This window comes from Ornithodoros turicata, chromosome 6 (genome assembly GCF_037126465.1).
Source record: "Ornithodoros turicata isolate Travis chromosome 6, ASM3712646v1, whole genome shotgun sequence".
In the NCBI taxonomy this organism is placed as follows: Eukaryota; Metazoa; Arthropoda; class Arachnida; order Ixodida; family Argasidae; genus Ornithodoros; species Ornithodoros turicata.
In genome coordinates, this window is record NC_088206.1 from 13,427,963 (window position 1) to 13,446,624 (window position 18,662).

The 18,662-nt window shown below is 43.4% G+C and overlaps 1 protein-coding gene across 2 annotated transcripts; it reads left to right on the forward strand.

The window, feature by feature from the left end:
* Positions 1-12,456: 12,456 nt before the first annotated feature.
* On the forward strand, positions 12,457-17,919 carry LOC135399159 (protein SEC13 homolog). 2 transcript variants are annotated; one of them, XM_064630901.1, is made up of 8 exons: positions 12,457-12,748; positions 13,026-13,070; positions 13,184-13,299; positions 13,382-13,533; positions 14,333-14,466; positions 15,038-15,198; positions 15,720-15,978; positions 16,581-17,919. In XM_064630901.1, exons 1-8 carry the CDS (start codon positions 12,746-12,748, stop codon positions 16,674-16,676), a joined length of 966 nt encoding a protein of 321 aa, XP_064486971.1. In that variant the 5' UTR covers positions 12,457-12,745; the 3' UTR covers positions 16,677-17,919. The 2 variants fall into 2 exon arrangements, with proteins under 2 accessions (XP_064486971.1, XP_064486970.1); XM_064630900.1 differs by lacking the exon at positions 12,457-12,748 and adding an exon at positions 12,767-12,827.
* Positions 17,920-18,662: the final 743 nt, after the last annotated feature.

The following is an 18,662-nucleotide window of genomic DNA, read 5'->3' on the forward strand; positions in this document are numbered from 1 at the left end:
CGATCAGGGCACGATATCACGGGCAGACCCAATAAAGCTGAATTGTAATAAACGCGGGCATACATATAGAAAAGTTACTATAATCTGAAATGCGAGACGCGGTTACTCACCCTGAACTTTTAGAAATTCCGTTGCAGGGGAAACCCCAATATATTGAGGCTTGTTCGTGCAAGGAGAGGAAGCTCACCGGAAAGACATAGGCATCTGGTACTCACGGTACCCTACAAGTTCGTCATGCAGCATGCGTCAAAACAATATTTGTCATCGTATTGTTCAAGTTGCTGTAGGTGTTGGTGTCACTCTGAAAGAGAGTAACCCTGCCCAGGTAACATGATCAGCCAATTGCGTGATTCCTTTGCAGTGGGTGACATCACGTTGTGATATCTGATTGGGTGACAGCGATACAGAATCGGAATTTGAAGGCGCTTACAATTTCCTAAGGCTCTCTATTGTTGTATTCGTTCCCGTTACGTTTCAGTTTCGGTACATCCCCGTTCGGTGACCTATCCCCGTCTTCCTTCTTTTTCTTTTCCTTTTTTTTTAGTAAGCTTTGAGACAGTGACAAAACTTAATACATCTGCGTGTGTATCCTGAAATCTATTTTGAGAACAACATACTTTTTTTTTTTCGAAACTGTACATACGTGGTTTCTTTGAACAGCTGATATGAACCTGGTTTTCACGAATGCTATACTCACGCTTGCAACTCACACCCACATCATCCCACATCATCATCATCCATTCATCTATGTTGTTGTTGTTGTTGCAACTCACCTCACTCACCTCAACCTCACTCAGTGGGCCGCACCTCATGTGGCGAATTTCCCCATTCATCATCATTAATTTATCTGTTGTTGTTTGTTTGTGAGTTAAAAAAAAAAAGAGGAGAAATTGAACTCGTCTCCCGACTTGTTCTGCTACTCCTTGCATAAATTCTCACCCCCCCCCCCCCCCCCAAAAAAAAGGAAGAAAGATACTTCTCACGTGCTCTACTCGCAAGTTCGCTATTCACTATTCACATGTTCGCTATTCAGGAGCCCACTATTCATATGTTCACTAGAAGTCCACTATTCACAATTATCCCAAGATCATGCACAGAGAATCCTAAAAGGTTGTGTCCATCCCACAGCTCTGAACAAATTCTACAAGAGCCGCCAAGGCAGCATCCCTCGTGTTCGGTGCCCAAAGTCCCAACACCTTCACTATACACCGTTTTCCAGCCAGCCTCACACCCAGCGCTTTCGCACCCAGCAGGCTCCAGCAAGGAGGCGATGTCAGGGAGGAAGCACACGACACGTGTGCTTTCCTTCTCTCTGGCATGGGCACTAAACAGTTTTCAACGTGCTCCCCAGGCATGTCCCCAGGCTAGACGGCGCTGGGCTTTCAATATGGCGGCGTCCACTGGAAAACGGTACGTGTCATTGAATTATAATAAAAAAAACTACACCACCTAGAGTCATGCAGTCAAAGGCATTTGTTCTTACTAGGTTTTTGCCACCTCTTCTTGCGAATGTCGTGTAACGTAAGTTTAATTATGTAAATTTTTGCGAACTGAAGTCGGAAATTTGCAAAATAAAGGTCACTTTTTTACCCCACCAATGTCAAGAGCGTGTCTAATTTACTCCAATTAATGATAATTGACGGGGATATTCAAGGGCTATCCCATCAGAAAAAATAGCCGAACATCATGCTCTACGGAGCTAGCGCGCGACAAATTTTTCAGCGCAATCCTTGTCAGTCCGACTAAAGGAGGTTGGAAGCCCAACCCACACTTGCAATGCAGAAAGAGATAACGCAGAAAGAGATAACGCAGGTATGCCTTATCGCGTCCGACTTTCGCTGGGATCCCACTTTCCCTCTCCCAATTTCAGGAACTGTCACTTTTTCTACTATCACTCTGTGGGCTGGGTTTGGAACCTCTTTTCGTCGGACTGAGAGAGATTGCGCTCAAAAAGTCGTCGCGCGTTATGGTTCGGTGCTACGAAAAGCATGATGTTCGGCTATTTTTTCCGCTCGGATAGCTCGTGAATATCACTGTCAATTATCATGAACTTGAGTGAATTCGGCACCCTCTTCATATTGGTGGGGTAAAAAAGTGACCTTTACTTGGCAAATTTCCGAGTTCAGTTCGCAAATATTTACATAATTAAACTTACGATACATGACATTCACATCAGGAGTTGGCAAAAACCTAGTAAAAATAAATACAGTTGACCGCATGATTCTAGCTGGCGTAGTTGTTTTCTTTTATTAAAATTCTGGGACACCCTGTATAGAAGACCCTGCTGCCTAGTCGAGCAAGTGTAGCTTTCGGAGTAGCTCGATGAGACGCATACCTAATGCAGTGCATTATAATATGCTCACTATCCTCCACCGTTGCACAAACCGAACAATTCGATGAGTTGGCTCTTCCAACTTTATGAAGAAAATGACGGGGGGTGGGGGGGATATACGTTTGTTTCGGAAAGGTCAGCCTGACCGACGGCCATAAGGCACAATCAACCGACGCCGGTGTCAAAACGTCTAAACAGAGCGTGGTAGCGTAGACGGAACACAGAACTTCAGCTCCGGATCTATGCGATGCAGCAGCGACGAATCACTCTGCAATTGTACCCATCGCCGTCTGTACAGTTCCTGCGACAATGACTTTAATGAAGATGTAACAGCTGACTTTGAGTATATCACCGGATGTAGTGTTGTTGTGTTGTTGCAAGTCATAATAAGATCTATGCTTGTTCTATTTACTATGTACTATTTACTTATATTCTACAATTTGATAGCTTATTTCAGTTTTCGTTCCTCAGTTTCTTTTAATTAATTTATTAATTGGTTAATTAAGACGTCAGGTGGCAATACAAAATTTTACTTCGCCGTACGGGGTGTGTGACACCCATATCTGCTCACCGTGCTCTGGCAACACCTCTCAGAGCTTGGGTGCACGGACGGACGGACGGACGGACGTTTCTCTCGCAACACTCCTTTGCCCCGTGCAGTGAGCTAGCCAGTGGAGTGTCACAAAAGCGGTGCTCCGTTTTCTGCGTGATACGGGCCTCCTGGGCTCCCTGTGAGCCGAGTGTCTTTTTCATTTTTTTCTTGTTTTTATTTATTTATTTTGTTGTCTTTTTGTTATTTCTTTTTATTTCCTGTTTATATTTTTTCCTTTCTTCTTTTTTCTGTTTTTTGTTTTGTTTAGGGAATAGCAAGCCGACGTGCTGCATAGCTGGCCTTTCCCCTTTCTTACGACTAACGCTCTGGGGGAATGTGCGGCCTGGGCCGACTTCTAAGGGAACTGTGCCGACATATGTCTGACAGCGCCTGAACAAAAACCCGGGAAAAACGTGGACTTCACGTGCAGTTGTTGTGGTACCTTATTTGAGAGCGATCCAATGAGATTGTCCTACGTGCACGAGGGGAGATAGGCTGCGCGAAAGGCTTCCGCTGTGAGCAAAATCCGATAATTCAGATAATTGAAAACAAAACAAAAAAAAATATACGGGATTGTTTATCGCTGCTTATCGACCGGATAAAACCGAAACGTCGGAACCACAAACACAACATTTTAAAATACTTTCTTGAATTCCTTTCACCCAAAGAGGCCGTTGCTCTCGCCGTCTGATGATTAAAGTGAACAAAGAAGAAACCGAAAACAAAGCGGCGCGACATTGCTTTCTTTTTCTTTTCTTTTTTTTTTCACGCTGACACCCATTTATAATGCACGTTGTCGTTTGTGCGCACGAAGACCGGCCTATAGCTTCATGAGCCCCTTTGCTATTGTTCCCATTAGCGCTTTGTCTGCTCCCACAGCAATCTAGCAACAACAACAAAAAAAAGGCCCGCCCGCAATCCATCAGCGGATTATCTCGTGGACGTGAGGGTTATTACAGAGTCCCAGGGTTTGTGGATTGGATTATTCTTCGGCTGTTATCAGCCGAGGACCGGGCGTCTCCTTGACTTTCTTCTCCTAAGACCCTCCCGGAAGACGTCCGCGTTTCTTTCAGATTTCCCCTCCCGCTACATCTGCGAATTTGCAATGCCTTTATCTTACGTCCACACAGCGCAATGAGCGCGACAATTTTAGCACGCAGTTTGAATGGGATTTAGTAATCGTTATTCTTATCTCGTACAACTAGCCGTGTTGTCTTCTGCTGGACGTCGTTTTCTACGGTTTGGCAAATGCCCATTACGTAACAGCCGAAAAGTTCTGCTCTCACTTTTCGAAGAGAACACACACACACACACATAAGAGACGGTGATGAGATGGGGTTAATGCCGGTCAGCAGGCTGGGCGCTGCCCCATTGCTAAGAGGAGAAATTACGCCCAAAGGAGATGGCTTTTTCGATGTCACATTTAGAATCCTCCTAATGTAGCGTCGTGCGTAGAATAGAACTTTCGTTTAGCATGCCTTTCTGCGCGTTAGTTTTTTGCCAACATTAATTTGGGCTACTGCGTGCATATTACTTCCGAAACTTTGGTGAACATCGTTATGCAGCAAAGTGGTCAACCATTGCACAGAAGGATACCCTTTATCGTTTATCACCTGCGATTTGTATAGAGACAGCGTGGTGCACGTTTTTCTGCGACAATTAATATCGGTGTAGAGTGTCAAACAAAGCCTTGGTAGACAGAGGGTAATATTCGGAATTACGATTCGCTACACTCCTGAAAATAAATTTATTTGACAGAACAAGGCACACACACAAATACAAAAAACAAAAAACAAAAAACTGCCTAAGTCAAACAGGCTTGTGTGAAGGACTCGGCGCAGAACAGTGGGAACAGAGAGTGCCCTAAAGCGGTCAAAATCAAAACATCCACAACCAGGACACTAATACATAAAAAATAACATCAATAAGAAACAATTAGCCATTAAATACTTTCTTAAGTAGAGCTTCAATAGATGACACAGATGACAACGATAGAGCGTGCAATGTAAATGAATTAAATACAGTTAGTACATAATGGTTGATCTGACCTTCGCCATATAATGTAAATGTATAATGTAATAACAATATTAATCATAATTCATTTGCTAACCATCATCTCAAATAACCTCGTTCTCTCCCCTGAAAACTACATTGAGAACTGGAGACATACGCCTTTTTTGTGACACTTATGCAGTTATACTAACTGTCACACAAGTCGTAACGCACCGCTTTATATATACGAATCAGGCGTGAAAACACTATTATTCTGTGCACTGTGGAGTTCGCGGACTGAAACTACGCTTCAGTAATTCACTTTTTGGAAACGAGAAGTAAAAAATGCGCCAACGAAGTTACGATAGCAGATGTCGAAAGTAGAAGTGGCCGACACGAAAACTAAAAAGAAAAAAAAAAAACGAACGGGGATATGAGAACCCCGATCAACAAAAAGCCATTGATGTATAGGCAGTCTTCAAGTAATGAGAAGTAGACTATAGGTACTCTTGCATTGGTAATTTATACACAGACAAGAGCTGCGGCTACCACGACGTGCAACTTCATATAACCCATGTTGCTTTCACGAATTTGACCTATCCGCCGTTTTCGCGTACATGCCGTCTTCGCGACACGTTTCAATAGATTTCAAAAGTGCTTCGAAAAGGAACGTATACCCAAAAACGCGATTCAAGGAACGGGCGCCGCCCGTAGTGCTGCCATCCCGTGGTAGTCACAGGAACTGTGCACGTGGAGTGTGAACTGCCGTTTGCCGAGTTCCTTCATTTTCCCTTGTGTGCTTTCGTTCATTTTCGTGTCCGTTCCTGTTCATTTCGTGCCCGTTCATTTTCCACCGCTCGCGAACCGGTGTAGAAAAGATATCGCATCGGCCAGCTCTCCTCACGTAAACAACTGTGCATATCGCACATATCGCTTGATCTTTCGAGCGTCGATACGCTACTGCGATGTTTAGCGGATGAATAGTTCTATGGAGTGTTACGTTATCGTCAGTCATGCTCATTAAAGACGGCGGCCACCAGTATTCATCGCAATGGGAAGAGCGATTTTGGCAGTCCATCCCTGTTGCGTCGTCGCTGGGAACGAGGCTAAGGAGCGCACGGAGACTGACGCTATGGTGGCTAGCTGACACCATACTGACGCGACAAGGTCGATTCGCGATTCCAATGAACTACAGGTGGCGCTGGGGGGGGGGGGGAGTGCTAGGGGCGGTCGCCCCGGGCGCAACATTTTTTTTTGAGGGAGGGGGGCGCACATTATCTACACTCTTAAAAATAAACTTCACTGCATAGCACGCTCGTAGCCAACCATCATCTCGAATGATATCGTTATCTGCCCTGATTTGTTGAAAACGGGAGGCGCATGCATGCCTTTTTTGTGACACGGATTTATGATAATTGTCAGAAAAAGGCGTGCGCCCCTCGCTTTGCACAAAGCAGGAGTGACAACGGTTAGCCTTCACCATGCTATGTAGTGAAGTCTTGTTCTAAGAGTGTAAATATAACCGTTCGCTATAACTGTTCACTATGGTATGTGATTTGTGCAAGGGGCACGGACACTTAAGAACAACAACAACTTTATTTTAATGACGACGATTAGGGAGTTTTATCGCCACGGGCGATACTCTACCCCATTGCCGGCGGTAATGTAGTGGAAGTCGCCTCATCACAGTGGGGACCGAAGTACTACAGTATGCAAAAAGTTTTGAAGCCCCATGTTTTGCTGATTACCATATATTCAGATGCGATAGAGAAGGAAGGAGAGGAGGTGGTGTACTAATTGCAGTAAAAAAAAAAAAAAACTCTGTCGCCCACCCATATTGAAGTTAGCACGGAGATTGAATCTGCATAGGTGTCCGTGTCACAAGTGTATCCTAATATTCTTATTGACGTGTGCTACAGACCACCTGGTACCCCTGACTCCTTTGTACAGTCCCTACACGATTCCTTATCATTTATTGTCAGCAAGTTTTCATGTCATCATTTAATTCTGCTTCAATTACCTCATGTAGATTGGACCAGTGTGAGAGATCGCTCATCTGCTAATGGTGCCGCATTGGTTGATCTGTCCCTATCGTTCAACTTAGAACAACTTGTGTCTGTTGCAGCGCGAATTGCATCTTCTTCGGAAGCTGTACTTGGTTTAGTTTTTGCTTCGCATCCTGACGACGTGTCATCGCTTTCTGTTTTTGATGTGTTGAGTGACCACAAGGTCATACATTTCTTGTTAAAATCGAGCACTCCTACCCGTCATAGGGACACTTCAACGAAAGTAATCAGAGATTATAAACGCGCAAACCTTGACGCGATTAACGATGGTCTACGTATGTTTCATGATGCTTTTGTTTTGGGCTTCTATGAGCGGTCTGTTAACGATAACTGGTGCCTTTTCCGTGACACCCTCAACCGCCTTACCAAATTACGTGTTCCTACATGACGTATAAGACGGCATTAAAAATCGGCCTGGTTTAATAACGAAGTCAAGGTACTGCGTAATAAGAAAAAGCGACTATTTAGGAAGGCAAAGAGCTCCAACTCTTCTAATTCCTGGAGGGATTACAATTTGTGCGCTAGCTCTTATAAATCTGCGCTGAGGAAAGCTAAGAACAAATATTTCAGTAGTGACTTACCCCCTCTGCTAATTAATAACCCAAGAAGGTTCTGGCAGGGGACATCCCCCCGAACAGATAACTTAATCCGTATAGCTGACTCCAGTGGGAACGTGGTATCTTCTAACATGGCCGCTTCCGTATTCGCTACACATTTTGCATCGGGTTTCGCTACTAGTCACGAAGACCGTCGGGAGTATACTCCCCTTCATGTTTGTGCAGACCTAGACAGCATCAGTGCCCCGGGCATTTGTAAATTAAATGAATATTTGAAGCCATCCAAGAGTTCGGGGCCTGATGACGTCAATACTAAAGTTCTACGTATGACAAAGGGAATTTGTAGTGTCTTCCTTACCTACATATTCTCACAATCCATACAGGAGTCTGTATGCTTGTCGAATGATTGGAAAGTAGGGAAGATCGTTCCAGTCTTTAAATCAGGCAACAGCTTAGTTGCCAGTAACTACCGGCCGATCTCGCTGACCAGTGTCTGTTGTAAATTATTGGAGCACATTATTTACTCTCACGTTGCGCAGTGTTTAGAGGAGAGCAACTTTTTTTACCCGCTACAACATGGCTTCCGCAAACAACGGTCTTGCGAGACTCAGCTTGCATGCTTTCTTCACGACGTCTTCATGAACGCGGATACCTCCTCACAAACTGTGACGCCATTTTCGAAAGGCGTTCGACAAGGTACCTCATCATTACCTTCTTGAAAAGCTCCGCGAGTTTCTCACTAACCGTTCCTCATTTGTAATGTGCAACGACTGTCCTTCTTCCTCCTTTGCTGTGACGTCTTTATATCCCCCAGGGGTCGGTACTTGGTCCCCTTCTTTTTTTAGTCTTCATCAATGGTCTCCCTAAGAACATTTCCTCCACTATACGTCTTTTCGCCGATGACTGTGTAATATATAGGAAAATTTCATCACCTGCTGACCAGATTGCGTTACAATATGACCTCTCTCTAATTCACTCCTGGTGCTTGACCTGGAACATGCCTCTTAATCTTGATAAATGTAGCCTTATTTCTTTTCTTCGTCGCAGTCCTAACCAAATGTTTTCATTTTCTTATTCGCTTGACAGCTACGTTCTTGTCAGAGCCGACTCTTACAAATATCTCGGTATTCACCTTTCCCAGGATTTAACCTGGAACAAACACATCGAATCAATAATTAAGAATGCTAATCGCTCCCTGGGGTACATTAGACGTCACCTTAAGTCAGCCCCACAAGGTATATCCGTAAATTAGCATACGTTTCACTAGTTAGATCCAAATTGGACTATGCTTCAGCTATCTGGGATCCCCCTCAGCGCTACTTGTGCTCTGCTTTAGAGGTTGTCCAGAACACAGCAGCTCGTTTCATTGTCAACAACTACTCGCGAAGTTCTTCGGTAACTTGAGCTCCCTAGCCTGGACAGTCGCCGAACCGTCGCCAGGTCGTCACTTTTTCACAGGTTCGTCCACAGTATCCCACCTAACATTTCCCCGCTTCCCCGTTCCACAGTTATATTCCCACGTTTCGACCATCAATGCAAAGTAAATCGTTTTAATGTCGAACAGACGTCTTTGCGAAATCATTTTTTGTCGAATCGCATTTAACTGGAACGACCTTCCCTATGACCTAGCTGAGCTCGTTGACTATACGATAATTTCCCTGGCCAACTTTCTGTTTGATGTCGGAACTCTTTTTATAATGTTCTATTATGTTTTCTCTGTTATGCTTTGCTTTTCGTGCCAGCCAGGCAATATGACTGGTTCAGTGTCTTGTACTTACTGATATTTTTTTCATCGTCTTTGTGTTGCTAATATGCTTGTATCGCCCTACTCCCCCATGTAGCGCTATCTTATGAGCCTTTGGGGTACTTTAAATAAATAAATAAAATAAATAAATAAATAAATGAGTGTTTTTAAGCAGAGCGCTGAACTTCGTCATGCATGGACCGAGCAATTTTGACAGACAGATATTGGATATCGATTCATTGCACTGTTCCTTCTGAACTAGCTCAAGGCACGCTTATAACTGCCTCGCACTCAGAGTCCGCTGGACTTCCAGCCGAACAGACAATGCACTTTTCCCCACCAGTTCTCCCGGTGCACTTTCGTTCATGTTCGCGCTTTCATGGTGATCTTCCTTTCATGTTTGCGCTTTCATGCTGTTCTTTGTTTCATGGCAGTAAACGTTCCACCCCAAGAGAATCTCCCGCAGTGTCAACACATTCTGTTTGTCTCACAGTCTCTCTTATAGGTCCCGGATATACGCAATACCCGGTGTCTTCTTCATGTGTTCGGGCGTGTGGAAGGAATCAAAGTCATGTGGTCCAAACTGTTTCCGTTGTTGCCGATTTCTCTTCAGATCAGACGTGGAGGTCCCATCGGCATCGTTGGTTTATATTATTTTCGCGTGTTTGGAAGCTCATCATGAATGGTGATAACCCGTTTTAACAAACAGACAGACTTTAAAATTAGGTTGCTGTCCAAGGTGTAAAAAGGTTTCCCAAGAATCTCTACTAAAGTTTAGGAGCTATGCTCGTGCAAAATCGCCATAAGCTTTTTTAAGCCATGCTGATTCACAGCCTGTTTTTTTCTTTCGATTTTCCCCCCCCCCCACAAAAGTGATCATTAGTTTTCATCATCATATACGATGCGCTTCCATACATGCAAACATAATAAAGATCATGGAGGTCGATGGGACCTCCTTACCTGATCTGACGCGAAATCGGCCTTGCACGGTTCCTGCGCAAAAATGATCACGCGCCATATGTATATACTGCAGTGTTCGATGTGTACGCACGATTTTAAAATGATTGGACAGGGAACGATAGGATCTTATTAAGGGGTGCCACACATGCAAGATTTGGCAATTCTATGGTGACTCAGCTCAATTATTGAGGGTTTGGAGACGTGATAAAAAGATAAAAACGCTGAAACTATATTATTTATTAACGTACAGGCTGTCTTGCAATAGTCTGCATTTCGTCAGGCATTAGGTCACCTCAGGAGGCGTGTGAGTTCGAAGGGTGGAGGCCGGGAAACATCCACATGTGCAGAGCACTGTGTCGCGCATTCGAGTACAGTGGAAATAAAAGACTGAACTTTTAATCCTTTGCTATGGAATTTAATCCTGAAATCTCGGGTTCTCTTTTCACTAAAATGGGATAGTATTAGACTACCTGCATGATTCATGACCTGTTATGACTATTTTATTGTTTTACAGCTACAAATGGACTTTTTATGACTGCGACTACTCTATATGCACCACAATGAGACAGTATAAGTCTACATGTATCGTTTATGACCTGTTATGACTATTTCATTGTTTACAGCTACAAATGGACTTTTTATGACTGCGACTACTCTATATGCACCACAATGAGACAGTATAAGTCTACATGTATCGTTTATGACCTGTTATGATTATTTCATTGTTTACAGCTACAAATGGACTTTTTATGACTGCGACTACTCTATGCACCACAATGGGACAGTATAAGTCTACATGGAGAAAATGTCCCCCGGAAAAAATGCCCCCGGAGAAATCGTCCTCGCAAGAAAAGTATCAAGAAAAGTAGTTTTCGTCAAACAGCGCTATGGGTAGCCCTCCCCCCCCCTCAACCGCATGGTTAGCTGTCAAAAACAAGCCTAAACTAACCTAACCTCTGAAAACTAACCTAGGTTACCACCGGGGACGGTTTCTCCGTGGTCTTTTTTTCCGGTTGACATTTTCTCAGTGGGACGTTCTTTCCGGGGTCGATTTCTCCAGGAACGATTTTTCCGGATCGCAGTCCCACGACCTAAGGATTAATAATAATAATAACTTTATTTTTGTTTAGGTGCCCAAAATCAACCAATAGGGTCTTCGTATTGGTGCACCACAAAACGTTATACATGTTTAAGTAGGTTATAAAAAACAAATATATTCAAATAGACAAAATGGCAACGAAGTTAACAGTGAAACATCGAAGTTAAACAGAAACAATGACACTAATACTTGTAAGAAACTCATGAGAAGGAGCGAAAATGTCAATGATGAAAAAAAAGAGATGAAGCGTCGCTGAACGTTTTCTATTTCGGCGGTTTGAGTGATATTTAGGCAGTTCCAGGCCACTGATGCAAATTCAAGAAGAGCGAATACAATAGAGAAGAATAAGCGAAAGAAACAAGATGGATCCCGAAAGTTTTTAGTGATTCGCGAGATGATGCTGAGTTTACGCATCGCAGAAGTGCACAAGTGAGTTATGTGCGTGTGGAAAGTTAAAGAGCTGTCAAGATGAAGGCCCAAGTCTTTTGGACGATTCACGTCTAATATGAACAGAGTCGAGAGAGTAAGTATAATGACATGGATGCGGCTTTCTAGTGAAAGAGATGACGACTGTTTTCGAAATGTTTAGGTTCAGCAAATTGTTTGAGCACCAACGATGGATCCGTGAAATGTCATCTTGCAGAGCGATACAGTCGTGACTCTTATGACCCGAAATAACTTAATGTCATCAGCAAAAAAGTGGCGGCATGAGGATTGAATTCTACGGTATCAGAATTGAATGTTTCGAAACAAGGATTAAATACCACGGGAAAAACTGTAGCTTTGACTAAATTTTATTGCCACAAATTCCAGGCATCGGCGAGGTATTCCCGCACTTTGTCGCGGTAAGCGACACACGCATCAAAACCGAAAAAATAAAGAAAAACCATTTTCGAGTAAACGAGATGATGTCAAGACCAGGACCAGATGCCGGACCAGGAACCGAGAAGCAAGCAGAAAGAAAGTCTAGAAAGAAACAAACTCGAAGGCGGAACTCGTCATCATCAGAAGCTTCCACGGCTTTCGACTAATCGCAGAACCGATCCCCTGATTCGACGGGACATCTGGCGATGCGCCCTCGAACGATATTTCCCTGTTTCCTTTTCCGTTCCAATGCACTTTGTCCAGAAATTTCCTGCGACTCCTGCATAGTGTATCTACCCTAACGAGAGAAATTACACAAACCTTAAGTCCTGAACTTGCGTAGGTGCGTAGGAAAAGGATCTATGTTTTTTTGCGCCTCGTTGTAGTGCCTTGGCTGTAACGCGTCAATGATGGGATGGGATCTAACGTTCACGCATGCTGCCGAGTTGGTCGTCTGCCAAAGCGATGAGTGCCAAGATATCAACGTGGCACGTCACACGTTCAGCTGTTGACTTGTTTTCGTCCCGCTGCGCCGAAATATGGTAAGTGTGGACGACGCGACGCCTGCTACTTGTGTTGCAAACGGCTGATCGTTAGTCAAGCTGTAACTTGAGCATGTCGGTGCGTTTACATCAGTTACGGGGTCTAAAATCGTTCCTCAGGGAATATCTGACATGTGCGACGGATCGCCGACAACTTCTGCTGTTGGCTTTTTGTGTGTCTCAAACAAATTGACTTGCACGTCATCATCTTGGATGATTCACGGGTGAATCATCAGCGTGAGTCACACAACTTGATCTCTCTTTTTTCCCCCTCCAGGTTTCCCTGGTACATACTGTGGACACAGCACACAGTGACATGGTGGTGAGTATGCTGGATCACATTTTTAAACGGATTCGTCTTCAGCTGTTCTGGGCATCGCATCTTTGCTTCCCCTTTCACAATCAGTGATGCATGCTATCTCTTCATCCCTGCAGCATGATGCACAAACAGATTACTATGGAACACGGCTAGCAACATGCTCCTCGGACAAATCTGTGAAGGTGTTTGATTTGAAAAATGGAACACAGAAGTTGATAGCTGTGTTGACAGGGTGAGGTAAACAGGTTGGCATCTAGGGCCCCTCTGCTCCATATCTGTGGTGAAAACGTTTTCTAACTCAGTTGTTTAAACAGGCATGAAGGTCCTGTTTGGCAAGTAGCTTGGGCCCACCCTATGTTTGGCACAGTCCTAGCATCATGCTCGTATGACCGCAAGATCATGGTATGGATGGATATCGGTGGCACTTGGGATAAGATCTATGAATATGGAGATCACGATTCATCAGGTAGGTAGCATGCATAAGAGCAGACAGCAGCAGTATTAATTGCTTCCGAAAACAAATGTAATAGCATTGATAGCCTTGAACTTGGCATACACTCCTGCATGCTAGAAACATAGCCGCACATGTGGAAACAACCAATGTGGCCGTAAGTCGCCAGTCAGTGCGGACGCAAAGGAAAAGAAGAATTCAGAAACAATAAACTGAGGCGGTGCTGTGTTCCGGCATCCATATATACTAAGACTGATAAAAGAAGTATCCAGAATGGATCTGTATAAAAAAACAGGAAATACTTACAAATTTGAAACTTAGTCACCATAGAAGTAGCTATTTTTGGAAACCTTTGTTTATAGTGCATTTTGACTTTTCACAATTTTTTCTTCGCCGGGCAACCCTCCCGTAACATTTTTCCTTTTTCTCCAGAAATCAAAATGTAGTCGAAAGTAAAAAGATTTTGGGATGTTCAGGAGATTCCACCAAATGTGACAAGATGACTCTTTGCTGTTTCGAAAACGAAATTCCAAGACATAGGTCATTCAGCGTGTTTTGGTGGAAACAGCACTGTGCTACGTGTGCGGTTTCCAAAGGGAACTGCCTTGATGGTGGCTAAATTTCAAATTTGGATTTATGTTTATAAAATAGAATACATTCTGGATACCTTTTGATCAGTCATCACATATCTTGTGCAGGGCAAAGAAAGTATGCATTCTGGGTGGGACAACAACCTATGTACTATCGTTCTGGTTTCTGTATGCTGGTTGCTCGATTTATTGCTTTCTAACATGCTACTGATGTGCTCTTTCAGTAAATTCGATATCTTGGGCACCACACGAGTTTGGACTCATGCTGGCGTGTGGCAGTTCAGACGGAGCAGTGTCAGTTCTTTCAATGAGTGGAGGTGGCCAGTGGAATGCCAAAAAGATCAACAATGCACACGCGGTAAGAGTTCAGTTTAATAACAGACAGCCAACATTACTGTAGAACTAGCCATTTTTTCCGCAAAACATTGGTAGAGATGACACAAGCATACCAGCACTGGGATTTGCAACAAATGCTATGCACGAACTTGAAGTGATCGAAGTAAAAAAATGGCAGCAGCAAATCTGACAGCTATGAAGACACTGCCTATTTTTCACTGTCACAATGGAGACACAAGAAAAACAGCACAAAGGACAACTGATGACAAAAACGTCGGCACCCACAGCCTTAGTAAAGACCCCGAATTCCAACCATCTGAATTGAGCCGGTTGAAGGCAAGACAAAAGCAACAAAAGCTGCTGGCGTATTTTTTGTTAGCTTCGCATATCAACTTCATATGTACGTACACGATAAGCCTAAGGGCTCAATGGTGCAAGGGGAACGAACACCTACCACGAAATTAACGTCCTGCAAAATATTCCCCAGGCATGCCTCCGTCCAAATTTGCAAATTACCACATTTGCGGTCCCTCAGTTCGGTATCTGGTGTCCATTGTGACACTGTTGACATTCTACCTTATCCCATGTCCCAGATCGGATGCAATGCTGTGAGTTGGGCTCCGGCTATAACGCAGCCCTTTATCCCGGAAAGTGACGGTTCTCCCGGCACCCCCGGGATTGCCATGAACCCCGGAACGGTGAAGCAGTTTGTGACGGGTGGATGCGATAATCTAGTCAAGATTTGGAAATACATGTGAGTAGATGTTTACGTGTCGTGGGTCTGTTATGAGGAGGGCATTCTCAGCAGCACACGGGAAAAAAAAAAAAAAACGGGTACTGGCACACTCCAGTTACAACTGCTTCTATGCAGTGCTTCACATCAAACATGTTACTTGCCACTTGAACAGGAACATTCACAGGATTTTATATGTATTAGCAGCCTGGGGGTGGGGTGGGGGTGAGGGGGTGGAGCATGGAAGAAATTTTGCAAAATAGTTCCACCGGGAAAAAATGACTATTGTAGTCATTATACATGATTTCTGACACCTCTACCCCGAAATATATTTCACTGCTTTTGAGATACACGATATGTATTTCCTTGAGCTCGTGGAGAGCAGATGTTATGTACACTGACAACGAATTTGGACAAACTTCTTGATAGAAAACTTGTGATTGACAGTTGATTTGAGTTACCGCTGCCTGACCATCTTGTGTGTATGTGGCCGAGTCCTCCTTGCTACTGTTTGTGTAAGCAATGAGCCACGTTTTCTTTAGGGAACTAGAAAACGAATGGGTTGAAGAGCAGAAACTGGAAGCCCATTCCGATTGGGTGCGCGACGTAGCATGGGCGCCATCTGTGGGGACATCGAGAAGCACCATCGCAAGTTGCTCTCAGGACTGTCGAGTCATACTGTGGACGTGTGACAGTGGCTCTTGGAGCTATAACGTCTTGGGGACGTTCGCTGATGTCATCTGGCTTGTCAGTTGGAACCTTACGGGAAACATACTGGCAGTTTCTGGTGGCGACAATAATGTAAGAGCTTTTTTTAAAAAAGTCTTTCTGTCTTCAAGATATATGCGATTTAAGTAAAAGAGGATAATCATCTGACAGACTCAAACTTAGCAACCACAGTCATTTAATTTCTTGCACAATTCAAGGCTATAGCACCAAACATTTTAGAACAAATTGCAGCAGGTAATTTGTAGCAAAGTTGTTCATGTAGCACCCCGTATCCGATGAAGGTACTACGCTTCAGTGTACTATCCACAGCTGCATGACACATCGACAGGAATGTCAGTGGGTAGAGTAGAAATTGGTAGCAGTATTTATCAAGCGGTGAGAAACTCTGCAGGAAGGACAAGAGATGTGGGCAGGCAGATATTGTTCTTATCGGAAAGCTACTTTAAAACCTAGTGTAATACTGTGCTGCTTAATGACACAGAAACGTTTGAACGTCTGACGTGCTGTGTGGGGATTTTCTTTGTTCTCGTAAAAACTATCAAGGAGACACCCTACCAGTGTAGAAATGTTCTCTATGCTGAGCCGGTGCTCCCATTCTACAGGACAGGAAAAATTGAGACGTTATTGATAAGATTGATTGTTTTAAATTAAAAATGGCATATTTTTTATTTTAGGTGACGCTATGGAAAGAAGGAACAGAGGGTCAGTGGATGTGCATCAGCGACACAGAAAAAGACGAAGTGGACATCCCCGAGAACGTTGGTGTCTAACGATGTCCTCAGAAGTCATGACTTTCATCATTACATCCTGACGGTACCATTGACTGCCACTCACGAGTACAGGAAGAAGGTTCCAAGAGTGCTTTTCACAGCATCCGTAATATTTGTGTGTTTTACGATGATATGGCAGCAACTAAGATGAAAAACAATGGAACCACCATGTTTGCTTTTCATCTCGGCTGTTGCCATTCAGTCTTGCCCACTAAACCATTCTCACACGATGATGATGACGATGATGGTGATGATGATGATGCCTTTTATGCCGAGACCCACATTTCTTGTATACAGAAGTGAAATGAAAATACTAGAGATAAATTCGCCGATATGGTGTCTTGTGACGTACCTGATGAACACATCCCGATGGTTTTAAACGTGTACTTCACTCCCACAAAAAACATATCATTTGCACAATATGAAAAATCAAAAAAATATACAAAAATATGCAAAATATGTTCTATTTTGTTGCATGGAGTTTTATGTTGTATCACATTCTATTTCATGTTCAGTCATATTCATAATGCATATTTTGGCAGTTGCCCAATTTCGTGGCATCAATCGACGACCATTCAGGCTTTTTTTAGTGGTCTCTAATTTTAATATGCAGTGTTTTGCTTGGATGTTTGGGAATAGGGCTATGCAGAGTACAGCATGTTACTCGATGATTCCTGCGCTCCTTCCTTTCGAAGATAAATGGATCATACGTTAGAGATGCAGTAATCTTGTCATTGTCGAGTTTTAAGAGACAATTTACCTCAAAACATCAACACTGCCTAATGTCATATGCGTGAATGACCAGGGTTACATACAATGAATATGTTTTACCTTACATAGTTTATTTTTCTGCAGCATGCTGTTCAGGATTGACGTTTTCGCACACTTTCTGTGTTGTAAAAAAACATGCCTTGTATTAACTGTTTAATGAATGATGGGCAGATGTGCAGTTTTTTACCTTTCACACATGCAATGTCATTTGTGAAGACATCCGTATAATCATATGATATCAACCTCGTTAACAGGACACTCGGTCTATCTTGTGATGCCTTTTTTCCCCCACTTTGCAGCTTAAAATGGAAAGTAGAGCCCCGGGAAATGGGGATACACTATCTCATTGTTGTTGTTGAAAACCAACCTTGTTGCGTACATCAAAAATATTTTTATACAAGTGTGAGATACACTTGCATTTTATGTATTTGCACAACAAGAAATATTCATAATAAATATTTTTATTGCTTCACTGTCGTAACAAAAATTCTCACCGGTACTTCTTCAGTGTTGTTCTGTTGCGATGGCAGGTGTTGTTTCTGGGCGTTTCAAGAGGAAAGCATCAGTTCGAAACGAAGTGAACATAGAGTTAGAGTCCTGCGTGACCTGTAACACAGTGCTGTGTTATGCCTTATACTGGACAATGGTTGCCTTTGCTTGGTCAACATTTTGTTTCACCTTTTTTCCTTTTATTCCTTGCATAGCCTTAAGTGGTTTAGCTCCACTGGGAACACTGTTACTTCTCTTTCCACATCACTCCTCCTCGCATTCTTTTTGCTCTAGCATCTCTATTGGATCTGTATACACTGTAACAGGCATTTCCAACAGACATGGGCTATATTCCACCAATGTTGCATACTCGTGCTGTATTTAAGACCGGTACTGTAAAATGGCCATCCCGTACTGGGTTAATGACACGTTTATTGTGCACATACATATGTGCGCCAAAGCTAAAGCTTGGAACCGTTCGACACACTTTCCAACATAAAAATCACTGGAGGTAGTCTAGCTCGTATCACAGGTTTTCGTTTCTTTCCTTTCTTTTTTTTTTGTGCTTGTAACCTTGCAAGTGGAACTGTTTCTGAGGCATCAGTAAAAGTAACAACGGACTATAGCTCGCTCTGTGGAGTTGTAGCATTGAGATGTGCACTGCGGGAGGGGCAGGAGCCCCTCCTCACTCCTTGCTGCACAGCTGTGTTATTTGTCGCCTCTGTG